This window comes from Podarcis tiliguerta (assembly GCF_965153285.1).
Source record: "Podarcis tiliguerta genome assembly, chromosome: 6".
NCBI classification, from domain to species: Eukaryota; Metazoa; Chordata; class Lepidosauria; order Squamata; family Lacertidae; genus Podarcis; species Podarcis tiliguerta.
The window spans coordinates 10,783,762-10,800,090 of NC_139539.1; the positions used below are offsets into that span (position 1 = coordinate 10,783,762).

Here is a 16,329-nt window from a genome sequence, read left to right on the forward strand (position 1 = left end):
CACTGGCTGTTCCCACTCTCTTCTATTTTGTGTCTTGTTGGGCTTATCCACAATTGCCTTTCCTCTGCTCGGTCCACCTGTGTCTGAGCATCCTTTATTTTTTTGCTCCTGAGTTTTCCCCATGAAAACTCGCTGTTGACATTTGCTCCGACTGAGCACTAAAGAGCTGGTTTTTGTGGGGAAAGCTCAGGGCAACCACTCCCCCCCCAAAAAAAAACCCCCACCCACTCAGACACACAGCATTGAAGAGCAAGGCAAAAGCTAAGTGTGAATCAGCCTTTAGTAAGAATAGTGTTTACATAGGTAAAACTGCACATATAGTATCCTTCCCATGGGACTGGGAGTGTTTCTTAATCCACTTTGTAAGAATAGGCTTTGCTCACGATCTCCACTGTAGATTGGGGATAGAGGGTTGTATCCAACTAATCACAAGGACTTAACCTTTTCCCTCTCCAAATCTGCTCTGGAGCTTGAGGGAAACCCCAGAACTGATTTGGGTGGTGGCTGGGCAGGGGGAGAGGAAGTCCTATTGAACTAAGGAGACAACTTCATTGGATACAAACTTTAGATTGGCACCATGATTCTGCTGCTTCCATAAAACGTATTTCGGTGAATGTGTTGTTTCTGTTGTAGACAGGGCTAGTATATACCAAACATTCATCAAAAGTAGCATGAAGATTAACAGTCCATGTGGCTTGCTGAAAAAGTTCACCATCATCACTGTCAATAAACCAGTTTTATAAACACAAAATGGTTAGCATTAATTGCTGTGACATGGAAGAGCTGTTGGTGTCCATTTAAGGACATAATCAAAATACAGAGGCAACATCCCTAGCTCAAGAAAGAGCCAAGCATCAATGCACTCTAGAAACAAATATGAGTAAATCAAGATTGCAGCTTCCTAGTGTACCATACTTAATGTACACTGGAAGCAAGTAATCCCTCTGAAAAAGATGGAGAAATTTCTGGCTTGCATATGATATGTGCACATTCTGTTTTGTTTAAAGTAACATTTTAAGTGGTTGGTTGGGAAGGGATGCCTCTATTCATGGAATATGGATGATGGAATCACAAAAGCAGTCACATCACTAAAGATGTCTTTTGTTCATTAGAACATGGGGGCTAAATTAGATATGGCATTTGTCACATAATTCACTCTTGCATAGTTGAAAACGCCCAAGGTGGATGCAGATTATGGCATCAGGGGAAGAGATCTTTAAATTTTTGCCCTGCTGGAGTCCTGACTGGAATCTAATTCTTCCCAAGACTTTTTGCAATGGGTAGCAAACTCCCACTACTGCCATCAGGTTTACAGGGTGCTTCTCCCTGAACAACACTGTCCCAATATGGTTCAAGCACCTTCATTCCTCTGCCATTTTCAGCTTTTAAGTTAACTATGCAAGCACAAACCATGCAACAAAGACCACGCTAGTTTCTCTCTCCTCTGATGCAAATTAGACACTGATTCCAGTGTCTAGCATCGATACCAAAATGAACACCACCACGATAAGTTTTAATTAAGTCCAGGACACAAATTGGAATTTCAAGCTATTAAAAACAGGGACATCAGCAGCTGTTGAAGGCACACACATGAAGTAAACAAAACATGTTTTAAAATTACTTTTACACAAGAGACATTTATTTATGTAAATTTATTTCACACAGGCTCATGGAACTAATTTTTACATTTTTATCTAGAAATTCCCGGAAGATAGACGGTTATTTCCCTTTACATTTTTAATTGAAGGCCGTAGGAAAATACTCATCTTGCTTGGCAATATTTATCTTTTTAGAAGCAGAGTTATCCACTGATTCTGCAATCTTGGATCATTCTTCTAGAGAAGGTGGGGAGAAACCTCTATGGTTAACTGCTCCAGAGAGGCAGAGATTTATTCTGAAAGCAAAGTATTTTGCACCCACTCCACCCACTTTCCACCTAAATATGGCCAGAGTGTCCCTGTGGCCAGCTACCACTTGATGGGTGCATGGTTCTGTGCTTCTTCTGTTTTGACATACTCATCGTACAGTTCTTTCAGGTGCAAAAACAACTCCTCCAGGTTTTCACCTGTCAAAGCAGACAACGGGATGACTTTCTGTTCCACTCGTTCCTTGAGGAGAGACAAATTGCTCTTTGATTGTGGAAGATCAAACTTATTTCCAATGATGGCATGAGGTCTCTTTGACAAGCCTTCTTCATACTGCTCTAGCTCATATTTTAAGTCTTGCAGCTGAGTCCAGGGCTCAGATACCGAGAGATCTAACACAAACAGAAGAAAGCGGCAACGTTCTATGTGCCTCAGGAAGGCTAAGCCTAGCCCCCTGTTTCGATGGGCCCCTTTTATTATCCCAGGGACATCGGCAACTATGGAAACAAAGAAGAACCCAGCGAAAACAATCATTAGTATTCTGGTCATTTGAACATGGTCACACAAACGTCAGATTTTGCCTGCAAGACTAGAACCAGAAAGCAGCATCATTCAAGCACACAAAGAACCCCATCTGAAAATTCAGAATGGCAACAAGCAGCCAGCAGGCAGGAGTAGAAAGAGCTGTTATACATTTCCTCCTTAGCATCATACTACAGGGGTCCACAAATATCAGTGTGGCTTGTTGTTGTTTAGTCACTTAGTCATGTCCAACTCTTCGTGACTCCATGGACCAGAGCACGACAGGCACTCCTGTCTTCCACTGCCTCCCGCAGTTTGGTCAAACTCACGTTGGTAACTTCGAGAACACTGCCAGCATTTACGTGTGCTTCCTATTCACTCTTACCCCTTTTCAGATCCTCTAGCATTTGCAGTGGGCTTTGGAGAGACGTGGGGATTTAATTAGTTTGTGCTACAGTATGAAGGAGGTAAGAAACAGCAATATATAACCAAGCCATGCCATTAGTGCATGGGAATGGGAGAGGTAGTTCCATTGAGCAGGAGGACGTCCTTGAACTAACAAGACACTTTTGTTGGATACAGCCCCAAGAGTCTCCCCTGCTGTTTCTTACTTTTCCAAACTGCTTTGCAAGCCTAGAGGGCTTGCCAGGGAAGCATCGCTTTGCTTTATTCATGCTGTGGTTTGGATAAGATCAGAGACAGCAGAGAAACTGCAGCACTTGTGAAAGCTTGTTGGAGGCGGCTGACAAGCCGTTGCCCCTAACTGCCCAAGGCACGTCCCTGGATAATAGATTAGTGGATGCTTGCTCAAAGCAGATACTCATTCTGTGCTTGGGGATTTGAAAGAAAATATTCTCGGCAACACCATTCAGTAGTTTCTATGTGAATAAAGCAGACCAATTAGAGATGACACAAGGCACTGTCTCTTCCAAAATGGTTAGCTTTAGTACCACCCCATAGGAGTCCACAGATACTGGGGTTAGCTTGGTAGAGAGCATCTATTTATCCTTGCTACCAACTCCCCCTTCCCCACTCTTTTTCAAATCTTCAGGCATATGCAGAGGGGAAGAGGTAGTGCAGCAATGCGACTACTCGACCTTTGCTTATTTTGGCTTGTTAGATCCAGCTGGGGAAGGACTGACAAGGAGGGTCCAGGGTCGATTTTCCATGGGTAATTCCCTTGCACACCCAATTCATCGGGCTGTAAAGCCTAAGCCTGCGTTCCCTTGCCAATGCCCAGTTGGGAAAGTACTTCAAGGTTCCTGACTCCACTGGCATGATTTGGGCAAAACAGCCTCATGAGCCAAATAAATAGTAATAGTAATTTGAACCCCTGTTGTTTAGCCTGTAGAATCACCCCACAAATATTGCGGGACTAATGTATTTATTACCAAACAGGAGACAAGTATCTTAATGTTGTCAAGTCTCTTAGCTGTGCTATGATTAGCTCTGTTCTTACCTTGTTTTCTTTTAATAATTGTTTTAAGTGAGGCTGTGATTTTGTATTTAGGCGAGCTATCACAGTAAGCACAGGACTGGCAAAAGAAGTGTGGGGTATTTGTTCTACCGCCCGACATCCGAAGATCACAAACCAGTTGACAATATAATATACACCATGTGACTATGATACACAATTTTCTTTTTGCTCTTTCAAGAGGAAATGCGATGGAGGCTCAATAAAAATATTAAGCACTTGAAATGAAGTCTTATAAAAACATACCTGCAACTTGCTCATAGTTTTCATAGTGAACAATGCCTACATGTGGATTTAAGGTTGTGAATGGGTAAGAAGCCACTGCTGGTTTTGCATTGGAGATGGCTCGCAAAAGCGAAGACTTCCCAGCGTTAGGGAATCCTACCTGGAATAAAGAGCCCAATCTGGATTATTTAGAAGGCAGGTCTCTAGCCACACTGTTCAGACACATCACTGTTTGGCTGAAGCTAGAACATTGCATTTTAATACATAGGTGCACATAGATGGGGTTTGTGAAAATGCTGCACCCACATGCTTCTCCATGATACGTGTTGTTCATAACGACTAGAGCCCAAGTTTTCCAGTTGTTGCTACCGTGAACATCATCAGCCTCCAAGTCAAGAGATCCAATCAGGAAAGCACATACACACACACCAGTACAAATCAAAGAACTACATTTTTAAAGCCATATCTCCCTCACTCCACATTATGGGTAAAGGTATTTTTAAAAAAGGTAAAGGACCCCTGGACAGTTAAGTACAGTCAAAGGTGACTATGGGGTTGTGGCACTCATCTCGCTTTGAGGCTGAGGGAGCAGGCGTTTGTCCACAGACAGCTTTCCGGGTCATGTGGCCAGCATGACTAAACCGCTTCTGGTGCAACAGAACACCATGACGGAAATCAGAGCACATGGAAACACCATTTACCTTCACGCCACAGCGGTACCTATTTATCTACTTGCACTGGCGTGCTTTCGAACTGCTAGGAACTGGAACAGAGCAATGGGAGCTCACCCCGTCGTGGGGATTTGAGCCGCCAGCCTTCAGATTGGCAAGCCCAAGAGGCTCAGTGGTTTAGACCACAGCACCACCCGCATCCCTCCACATTATGGAGCTGTTCCTAATTAAACAATGAAGGTTTGTTCCTCCAGAGTCAAATGTTCTAATGAAAAAAGGCAGACTCACCATCCCTGCATGAGCCATGGTTTTAAGCTCCAAATGGAGAATTTTTTCTTGACCTGGTTCACCCTTAGTAGCAGTTGTTGGCGCTCGATTGTCATTGGCCAGAAAGAAACGGTTGCCTTTCCCTCCAGCTCCACCATAGGCTGCAACATACTCCTCACCATGATGGTTGAGATCAGCCACAATTGTACAGTCCTCTTTAACCACCGTACCAATGGGAACCTTGAAAGTAAGAAGAAAGTTAAGCAAAGCAAAGACGACCATTTGCAATGCGTTGCAATATGCTTATGCCTGAGTGCAAGCAGAGATCCAAATAGTCCCAGGAAGCTCTCCGAACTCTCTCACATGGATGAAGTATGCCTGTAAGCGTTTAAAAGGCTGAAAATTAGAGAAGTAAGTTGTGTTATGGGGCAGCAAACGAAGAAAATTACTTTAAAAATAATAATGAAATGTATAAAACTTAAAATTAAAACGTTAGCTGCTTACCTTAACATAGATAGCTTTACCAGCAGCTCCATAACAGTTTTTGCTCCCTCCATTTACTCCATTGAAACCTCGATAGAGTGAGAGAAGAGAAGCCAAGGATCTGACTTGCTTATCCACTGTAAAGCAAGATTAAAAACGTTTGAAGTGTACAGTACTCTTACTAGATAAATTTTCTTGTCTGCATATGCAAATCAACTGATTCCAAGATGAGGACATATCATTAATGTCAGAGAATGTTGTGTCTGCACTACCCAGCAGAGGACACTGGGACAAAGCAATACTAGGAGTGATCTGGTGTTCTTACTGCTCGCCTGCCTTAACCATATTAGAATGCTAACAGCGTATTAATGTACATTAAAATGTTTTTGAAAGCAATGTCTTTCAGAAGGTAACTTCGCTTGTGATCACCAAACCAAAATATTTCAATGATCTTAGGAAGACAACTTGAAAAATGCCAAAAAAATAAAAATTGTTTCACACCACACCTTGTTCCTCACACTTTGTTTTCAGTAGTTAAAAACTGCCAAAATTCATTAATCCATTCTGTTGACGATAAACACACTTTGGTTCATTATCTTATTTTGGCTAGCTTAGATTATTGTAATTCTCTATTCCCATTTTAAGCATCCTATTCTATCTTGAATTCTGCCACCCAACTTAGGTTTTTTTTCTTGTATTCCCCGCCACCCCCCGCATACAAATATATTATTATTATTTATTATACTTATATACCCCCTTCATCCAAAGCTCACAGGGTGGTTTACAGTATAAAACACAGGCATCGTGTTCCTTTTCTTTGGATTACTTTATGGTGGTAATGTTACCATATTATCCTAAATTTCAGGTAGCATCTTAGATCAAATGACCCCACCATTCAAGTAGAAGGCACTTCTAAGTGCAGTAAATCTCTGTGACCTGCCTTGATCCTGGCTCCAGAGGAGGGATAAAGAACCTCTGGTTCTCCAAAATGTTGCTGGAGTCCAGTTCCCATCAATCCCAGCCAGCACGGCCAGTGGTTAGGGATGATGGAAGTTGTAGTTGTAGTACAGAAACACTTGGAAGACAGTAAATTTCCCATCCCCGCTCTTGAGGGTCAGCAGAATGAGTGAAATGAACAAACCCTTGTGAGCACAAGCAAATTCTGCTTGACTTATAGGATCTTTGGATCAAAATTTGTGTTCTTTGTTCCGCCCTCCCACCTTTTTCTCCAATACATCTTCTTGATTATTTGTGTCCTCTTGATCATTTGTGTTCTCTTCTTTGATAAGTCTCATACATTTCCTACTGCTTTGCACCTTTCTGCTCTTTCCTCTTTTTACTTCTTTTAATGGAATCCATTGCCAGCCTATAGCTGGTTAATTGGTTCTTATTTCCTTATTTAAATATGGCTCACAGATTAAAGCTATAACAGAGTTATTATGGCTTACATTTTTACATTCTCCTTCTCTTCCTCTAGTTTCAATTATGTGTCTTTTTTGTCTTTACTGTATGAGAAAACAAGCTATTTAGGCACAGACCTGCTTCTGTTTGTACTCAATACTACACCTAGTTTTTTAGGTGCTCAAATAATAATTATTATTATTACTGCAGCTAAGCTGCTTAAGACAGTACTTTGCAAAAGATGGAACTGTGATTACCATGCACTTTGTATATAAGGAGCTTAAGAAAGTTTCTCTAATGCAAGTTAAGATACAAAAAACCCCAGCGCCACAAAATAACCACCAAACATTTTACAGTTACTGATGCATTCAGTAAAGAGGTTCAAGCTATGTGGTTTTGAATAATGGCTCTTCACGTGGAAGAGAGCATGTTCAATCTAAAATAGTTTACTTTTCATTGTATTGGAATTGCCTTTTCAAAGCTGCAATTTCAGCACAATTACTGAGAAGAAAATATACAGGAATTGCACTATCACCTACTGTAGAGCTTGTCAAATGAGCAAAAGCATTACACAACCAGCACTGTGCCCATGCAGCCACTGACAGCTTAGTCTAGGCATGGTGTGGGTATAGGAGTTTGAAAATTCAGCAGCAAGCTTGGAAAAGAATGCAATCATATGCACACTTAGATGGGTGCAAGCCCCAGTGAACACAGTGAAGCCTACTCAAGTGTAGGAATGCATAGAACTGAGCTGCATTAGGGCAGAATTCCCAGGATGACTTCGGTGTGCAATACTTGAGCAATCCAATCAAAGTTTGATCTGTTTAAGCACCATTCCGATCAATGGAGCATAAGAACACAAACTTAGATTCTAGTGGAGGCTGGACTGATTTATACATTATGAATCCCACAGATGGAAGGTACTTTTACGTAGCAAGTCTGTATGTCTGTAAATTTCTATGCAAGTTCTATGCAACTTATATACAGCATAGAAGTGCCCCTGTTAGACAATTCAAGTTACAAGAAAGGAGGCTCCAGCTAAACATTAGGAAGAACTTTCTGACAGCAAGAGCTGTTTGACAGTAGAACAGACTCTCTTGGAAGGTGGTGAGCTCTTCTTCACTGGAGGTTTATTAAGCAGAGGTTGGATAGCCATCTATCATGGATGCTTAAGTTATGATGCCTGCACTGCAGGGGGTTGGACTGGATGATCCTTGAGAACCCTTCCAAGTCTACAATTTAATGGAACACCACTGGGTGCAAGCAATTAATCTGCCCATGTTTATTCTGGGCATCCACCAGTATAGGAGCTGCCTCTTCTTTCAGAGAATTTCTGCCTTGTGGAACACAGGTGCTAATATGCAGTTTCAAGGCTGTTTCTAAGCACCTTTAGTATGCACTCTCAATAAGGTTTTTCTATTCCACTTAGGTCATTATGCCACTCTCATCACCACAATGCTGAAGCACAATCCATAAGTATATTATAAGTGTGTTATATAAGTGTATTATTATGGTAGCTTTTGGCTTCAAGAGGGAAAATGGTATCGAATTTCATGCATAAAAGCAAGGTCAGAGAGATGTGCTTTCTATTATTTGCACAGAGTGAACCTTCTAGTATCTCTATGGCATATGCACATAATTTGTGTCAAGTTGTCAACTAGCTGGATCCTCTTTTCTTTACAGTGATTCATCCCAAATAAGCTGAGCTATACATAAAATGCTTTCTCGTTTTTGGAAAACTATTTTTAGATTAATTTCAGGCTGGTCCAGTTATATACTGCTTTTTGTTAAATGTAAAACATTATGCTGGATTTTGAGTTTTACATTACTTGCATTGAAATTATTTTATGTATTGCATTCTATTTTAATTATTTTATTGATTTTTGTAAACTGCCCAAAGAACGTTGATTGAAGGGCAGTCTAGAAACAAAATAAACAAACGTATCAAGATTTGTGCAAGAGATATTATCTCTTACCTTTCAGTATAATGTCTCCCCCATCTCCTCCATCTCCACCATCAGGACCTCCATATATTTTTCTAGGCTCACTGTGGAAACAGCTGATACCATCACCTCCTTTGCCTCCTACCACATATACCCTTCGATGATCTACAAAGTATCGGGTCTGAAATAGGGAGAAACACTATTCTGAAAAGCAAATCAGGACATTTAAGAAATTTTCAATTCAAAGCCTTGTTGTTGTTGTTGTTTAGTCGTTTAGTCATGTCCGACTCTTCATGACCCCATCGACCAGAGCACGCCAGGCACTTCTGTCTTCCACTGCCTCCTGCAGTTTGGTCAAAATTCTAAGCCTACTAGGAATTAAATTTCCATTTGATAAGCGAGAGGCATTTAAAGTCTACTAGGAATTAAATTTCCATTTGATAAGCGAGAGGCATTTAAAGTCTACTAGGAATTAAAGTTCCATTTGATAAGAGAGAGAGACATGGATATTGCATTTAAGGTACTGGCCAAATAAATGTATCTGGCATTTATTACCTAGCAAAAATTCTTATACTCAAGGCCACAGACTGGGATAGGTATATTCTGGAGGACTGATCCATCCCTTGGATGTTTTCGACATTTCTCAGAATTCTATGAGTTCTTCAGTAAAAAGGAAACTTGATTCCAAATTCCAGTGTTCTGGGCAATTATTGCAAAGGCACTAGTATGGCCAACAAGCAATTATGCATCTATTTCATATAGTGACAAATGAAGGAAAAGGGGGCAGATTTTCCGTACTAGTATATTATGTTTTCCATGAAGTAGCTCTTGAAAAGCACCGATTCAATTGGTTCAAAATGCCATTGCCAGAATGTTTGGCACTGTCCAGCCACAGCAGGTTCCATAGTGGTCTTAGCTGGTCATTTATTTGTTTTCATTCAAATTGCTCATTTTCACCTTTAAAGTCCTAAATAGCTAGGACTTTCCCTCCTGCAGCTCTCCTTATGCACTCTAACAAACCCTGATGTTACTGCCCTGGTTTCTCCTGCTGAATGAGAAGCCATATGAAGGATTGGGTATTTTATTATGCAAGACACTTTACAGGGAAATACACCTGGCCCCTTCTTCATTTTCTTCTTTTTTTTTATAATATTTATTCCAATTTTAACAAATACAGAAAAGAATTGACAAAGACAAAATACTGTAAAAATAAAGAAAAAAAACCAAGGATAGAGAAAAATTAAAAAATACATAAAAGCCACACCTCCACCCCACCAACACAAAAAAACCACAAAAACATTTAAAAAACCACTTCCATTTTTCACAATTCCATTCTTCAATAGTTTATTTCCTTGACCTCCTTCCACCTCCCTTTTTGTATTCCAGTTATTAATTAAATCAGCAAATTCTTTCCATCTTTCACTGCTTGTTCACATATTTATCTTAATCCATTTGTACCTTATCCTCCCATAAACATCTAAAAAATTGTCTATACTCCAATCTGATAAAAAGAGAGGGGGGAAAAAACCTTAAATCTTATACCCTTAAATCCTAAAATCTCAGGTCCTTATCATATTTCCACTAAAGTCATGTAATTTCAATCCACCATCTCCCAACCTTCCTTAATTATACAATATTATACTAAATACTGTTTTAAAGAAATTCCCAATTTTTCCCACCATCTCATCTCCCTGGTTTCGGATTTTATCAGTCTTTTCTGCCAATTTTATCAGTCTTTGCCCCTTCTTCATTTTCATTCCAAGTAAAGTGGGAAGGTCTATAAGCTCAGAGCTTTGCATGCAAAAAAACCCCGGTCCAGCTCCTGGCATCTCTAAGTTGGGCCAGTCATTGAAGAAAGAATACCCAAAGAGATGAACAAATGCTCTGACTTGATAGAAGGCAGCTTCCTATATTCCTAGTTGCACTCAATCCCCATTTCTCAAAGGAATTCTTTTTCAGCTTATGATCAGAAGCGGGGAACAAATACAGCAGGCAGTCCTCCTTCTCATACAGTGCTTCACTGTTATCTAGTTTATTCCAAGGCAGCGTCATTCAGTTTGTTCAGGGACCCTTGGAGACTTATCAGGGGCTCCTCTGTGAAAGGACTGACAATGACAGGTAAGTTTGCCTTAAAGAGAACTTGCTCACTGTTAGTGGACCTTGCCTTCCAATGCAGTGTTGCAAGGAAGAGGTGGGCATGTTCAAAAGGGCACTCTTGTGCTGCCAACAAGACCCAACAAGTTTGGACCAGTGGCCTGCCTGAACCAAGCAGGCATCCAGAACATGTCCCCAAATGCTCTATGGTAGGTTGGAGATCCACGGCAGACATGAAAAGCTTCCTCGACAGAGGTTGATGTGGAAAGTGCTCCCTGAGGTTACAAAGCTCAAAATACTGTAATGTATCTGAACCATGAAAGGGGCACAGGGAGGAAACAGTTAGTTTATTCTAGTGCTCTCTAACACAACCCAAGTATGCTGTAAAAACAGCATCCAGGATTTAAAGGACATATTTATCTAGTATTTTCCCCTTCTTGGAGGAGAAAAACTGTAGCTATCCCAACAGCAATCTCACTGGCCCAGCAGTTACAATTCATTTTTTATTTCACTTTTCAACTCTTCTTCTTGCTGTAATATAGCCAAGTAATTGCTATGTTTCCTGGGAGTTTTTAAAAAAATATAATCTATGAATCAGTACAGAATTACTGGTAATATCTTAAGTCTTGTGATAACACCAAAAACTATAGCTCGTTTTTTAAAGCACAAGCAGCTGGGAGGGAATTGATTGCCACCAACATGGTCAGTTAGGCAAATGCTGCAAAGAAAGGTTCAGGATATTGAAAATAACGCAGGGTGAGTGCCTGGGCAAAATGCGGGTGGCCAGCTGTGTGCTTAAGTTGTGACAATATTTGAGGAAAAGAACATTTTCTGAATTTACATAGCATCACCAAGTGGTTAAAACAGCAAACTGCTGCCTTAAATTACTCAAAAGCAGCACAATAGTTGCCCTTTCTCTGTGGTTTGTTGCTAACAGGATTTATAGCTCGCAATCTCAAACACATTGCAAATTAAGTTGAACAAAAGAGCCCTTTCATCAACAGAGAGGATTATGCAGCCATATTTTTCACAAGATGAGTTTGTGATCTCACGATAAATAGCCACATTATGTACTCTAGTAACCTTAGTTATCAAACGTATCTTCAGCTTGTGTGCTGATCAGTGCTTGACAGAGGCAGTTCTGAGCACAGACTATCTCATGATTTGGCCAGGGGTTCATGCACAAAAAGCAGGATGCGCAGGGCTATCCACCATTATATAACTGAAAAATCTACTTGAAGAGGAAAAATGACTGGCACATCTGCATTTTTAACACAAACTTGCCATGTAAATATGAAATTCCTATTATTATTATTATTATTATTATTATTATTATTATTATTATTATTAAATTTGTATATTAAGGCCAAATACAATCTAAATCTTACACAAGTACTTAATGCACAACCTCGCAGTACAGAAACAAACAGAATTAGCAAGATATGAACACACAACTTAGCTTATTATTAGTCATTTGATAAAAGAAGAATTTTTGTTAAGGTCAGTGAACTATGGCCCCAACTACTTACAATTGTCAGAATTCTTGCAGCTGAATTCTAACTAACAAGAGGCTTCAAAGCCATTTTGCAGCCCCGCTAAAAGCCAAATGACGAAGTGACATTGAGACCCCTTATTTTTACATGTATGCACAAGAGCAAGTATGATACAGTAAACAGAGCACTGAACTTGGAATGGAGAGACATTGGTTCATCAAATCCTGCTCAGCCTTGCAACCAGCTGGCTGTCTACCACTTCCCATCCTAAACTCTCTCATAAGATGGCTGTCAGGATAAGAAGGAATTGGTGGCAGGGAGAAACTATGTATGGTGCCTGGTACTCCTGGGAGAAAGGGAGTGGGGAAATGGAAATTTAGTAAATAAACAAAGATAACACACAGTTCCTTCCTCTATATCTTTACTCAGGAAAGTAAAGATTGCAGCCTTTTTCAACCTGTATATAGGATTACTTTTATGATCATGTAAGTCAGGATGTCTGCATCCTAAAAACACTTGCATGCAACATTCCTATAAATTGTAACACAATTTAAAGAAACAAAGTAGACATTGCTAAAGGGTTTTCAAACAGTATTTCAGCCTTATCATCCTGTAATCTTCACATGAAAAGGATGCAAGGAATAAAAATGCCAGAGTTCTTACCAAATGCTTACTAATAAATGTTTAGCTTGATGTTTTCTGTTTTTGTATTATGTCTTAAATTTACAAAGGCTTTAAAATCAATGTGTTATAGGAAAGTGGAAGTCAGGGAACTCCAAAAGCAAGTAAGAGAAGACAAGAAATATATTGCAGTACCACTAAATTTAATTTGCAGCTAAACTGAATATTTTTCAAGACTTTACCAGCTTCTTTTCTGAAAGGTCTCTTTTATGTCTCAGTCGCCGAGACTTGGAACACCTTGTGCAGGTTGTGCTAAGATTCCTGTGCCAGCTCTTCTGAAGTAGGTAACTCTGTATGAGTGAATGTGTCACTCTCCATTGGCTTTCCAACCAAGCTCTGATGGGTATTTGTTGCATATTTGCCTATCAAGGGAGAAAAACAGTGCTGCCGAGATCAAGACATACTAAAGAGCAAACATTGAGAAAACAAGAAGTGCCAATGTATCAAAACTGAACACAAATTCCTTCTTGAAAAGACCAATTATGCACAGCTGCTTCCACTTCTGAGTTGCAGTGGTTGTGAAAGGGCTGGAAAATCAAGTACACTTAACTCTGATGAATTGCTGCCCTCACAAGAGCATTCTCACAAACACTTTTGTTATTGCAGAACTCCCCCAGATCAGTCCTGCTATTCTTTGTAGATAATAAAGGTACCTCATTCATCCAAACACTTATCCTTGCACATCCCACGTGCACATTTGCAGAATCAAACTGGCATGTTGAGAATATGGAACGAATGCAGTCAAACTTTTACAATATAAAATCAAGTCTCCAACATTCTGTCACACTTAAGCACAATTAAGAATCAGAACCCAGAATCCAACAATTCAGATGAAGGGGTAGGCTTGATTCAGTTGGCAGGTTCACCGGTGATAGGAAGCAGGTTAATCCCTCTCTTTCCTTGGAGGTTTTTAAGATGAGGTTGGTTGGCTATCTGTCATAAATGCTTTCCTTGAGATTCCTGCATGGCAGGTGGTTGGACTAAATGATCCCTGCGGTCCCTTCCAATTTTACAATTCAGTAGTACAGTTTAACTGTATTCATTTACCTTCTCTGATATAAGAAAATAACTATCACCGTGGGCATGTGTAAAAGACCTGCACTTACAAACACTTTTGAAGCAAGGGCAAAACAAGCACTCGAACAGATTGGCATGACAGTGATACTTGGAGGGTGCAATGGACTACAGTGTGAACCGACACAATGCACCAGCTTCCTGGTATGTGCACTGTTGTTGCTTATAGGCAGAAGACAGTTTACCACAGTGCAAGTACACTAGCAAGGGCACCAGATTGCTTCACCAGATTGTTTGATGTTTTACTATATTTTCATATATGCTGTAAGCCACCTAGAGTGGCTGGGAAAACCCAGCCAGATGGGCGAGGTATAAATAATAAAATTATTATTACTGTATTACTATTATTATTGCTGTTGTTGTTATTCTAGTTAGTGTATTTAGCACATTTATATCTTCCTTTTTCTTCCAGCACAAAACCCAAGACATGGAGTTCTCAGATGGTCACCTTTCGCAAGTGCTGACCATACCCAGGCTTGATTGGCTTCAGCAGTTACCGCACAATGTTTTGTGTTGTGAACAGCCACATAACATGGCAAGGACCAGTAGAATGAAAAAACAAGTCACCTATAGTGACTTAGCCAATAGCAAGCCCAACTGAAGACAGTGGGAGATTATTTCTGAGTAAACACATGCAGGACTGCACTGTTAGCCATCCTGGTGGGATAGGAGTGTCTGAGACTACTAACCAGAATGATAAACACAGCACACACCTATTTTATTTTTATTGTGTGTTTTAATTATGGATTTAATTCACACTTGTAAACCACCTATTATGGCATTAAGCTGATTAAACAGCAACAAGTCTTAGGACTAAAGCCTAGCCACAGTAGTTAATGCGCTGGCTGCTTCAAAACTGGATTACTGCAATGCACTCTGTGTGGAGCTTCCCTTGTGCATGATCTGGAAGCTGCAATTAGTGCAGAATTCAGTGGCACAATTGCTGGCAGAAGTGAGGCCTTGTCGCCTGTGCTCAGAGACCTGCACTGGTTGCCGGTTTGCTACTGGGCCAGGTCCAAGGGGTTGCTATTAGCATACAAAGCCCATAACTTGGGAACAGCGTAGCTACGATATCGCCTTACCCTAGATGCGCCCACTCAGCTGCTTCGATCGGATCGGAATTGGCACTTACAGCAGGCGCCACACAACGTCCACAGCACATCTGCGTTAAAAGCTCAGGATCATTCTGTGTGGGAGCACCTGCACTTTGGGACGCCCTGCAATATCGGAATCAAATCAACAACTGCACTCTTTTTCGGTGCGTTCTTCTGTTTAGACAAGCCTACCTGGATGCTTAAAGAGAGCTGAGGTCATTATCACCTGATTTGGCATTTTTAACTTCTGTGTCTTTAAAAGAGCATTGTGAATCTTTCTCGATCTTATGTTTGTTTGTTTGTTTGTTTAATCTTTTTGTAACCACTCTGGGGTATTGGTTTCTTTTCTTTTCTTAGCATTAAAGAAATAAATAAATTTAATTTAATTTAATAAATTTAATAAATTTAATTTAAAATAAATACATACTGCAGCAGCAGCAGCTCCCCCAGCCTGCCCAGCACATTTTCTGAGGCAAATATCTAGCTGCCCATGGATTTTTTCTTGTTTTCCACAGAAGGCCGGCCCCCCTCAGCTCAACCACCTTTCTCATTGACACACACGCAGCGCATCTCCCTCCCCACTTCTCCGCCCTCTATATATATTCATTCATATATATATATATATATATATCTATGAGATATATATCCCTCTCACACACAATGATTTTATCGTGGTTTCTTCTCGTTTTTAGGGACCCAGTTTGTTTTTTTTTTTTGATAAGGTTTGTTTGTAAAAGAAGAAGAAACGACATACGCGTAAATAAAAAAAAAAGCTCTCACCCACCCCAAGATTTATCCTAGCTCCGCCATTTTCTGACAGGCTTTGCCCATCTGCGGGTTCAGCATCACACGACTGACGTCACAGCCGCGCGCCGCGGGCGCGGAAAGAGAAAGCAGTGGCGAGGGCGGGTCGGGGCAGCAAAGACGTCATCCACCCCTTTCGCTGCCTCGCGCCAAGCACCAGTCGCGCAGACGCAGTTCTAGTGCCTGCTAGGCGCTGGAAGCGGCGGCCGCAGGGTTGCATGTGCGCCTGCGCACCTGC

At 40.7% G+C, this 16,329-nt stretch overlaps 1 protein-coding gene across 1 annotated transcript; it reads right to left on the reverse strand.

Moving 5' to 3' along the window:
• Nucleotides 1–1,617: 1,617 nt before the first annotated feature.
• On the reverse strand, nucleotides 1,618–16,310 carry MTG2 (mitochondrial ribosome associated GTPase 2). The gene is made up of 7 exons (XM_083447554.1): nucleotides 16,072–16,310; nucleotides 13,302–13,481; nucleotides 8,885–9,032; nucleotides 5,529–5,644; nucleotides 5,046–5,264; nucleotides 4,108–4,246; nucleotides 1,618–2,362 (listed from the first exon to the last, which is right to left on the reverse strand). Exons 2-7 carry the CDS (start codon nucleotides 13,473–13,475, stop codon nucleotides 1,968–1,970), a joined length of 1,191 nt encoding a protein of 396 aa, XP_083303680.1. The 5' UTR covers nucleotides 13,476–13,481; nucleotides 16,072–16,310; the 3' UTR covers nucleotides 1,618–1,967.
• Nucleotides 16,311–16,329: the final 19 nt, after the last annotated feature.

What these genes read in the sequence shown, in the direction of transcription:
- MTG2 (XM_083447554.1), bottom strand. Translation starts at nt 13,475, where the DNA reads ATGCAACAAATACCCATCAGAGCTTGGTTGGAAAGCCAATGGAGAGTG. An exon ending in ACCTTTCAGAAAAGAAGCTG is followed by an intron (nt 9,033 to 13,301) that starts GTAAAGTCTTGA and finishes TCCCTATTTCAG; the next exon opens with ACCCGATACTTTGTAGATCA. An exon ending in CCATGGCTCATGCAGGGATG is followed by an intron (nt 4,247 to 5,045) that starts GTGAGTCTGCCT and finishes TCTTTATTCCAG; the next exon opens with GTAGGATTCCCTAACGCTGG.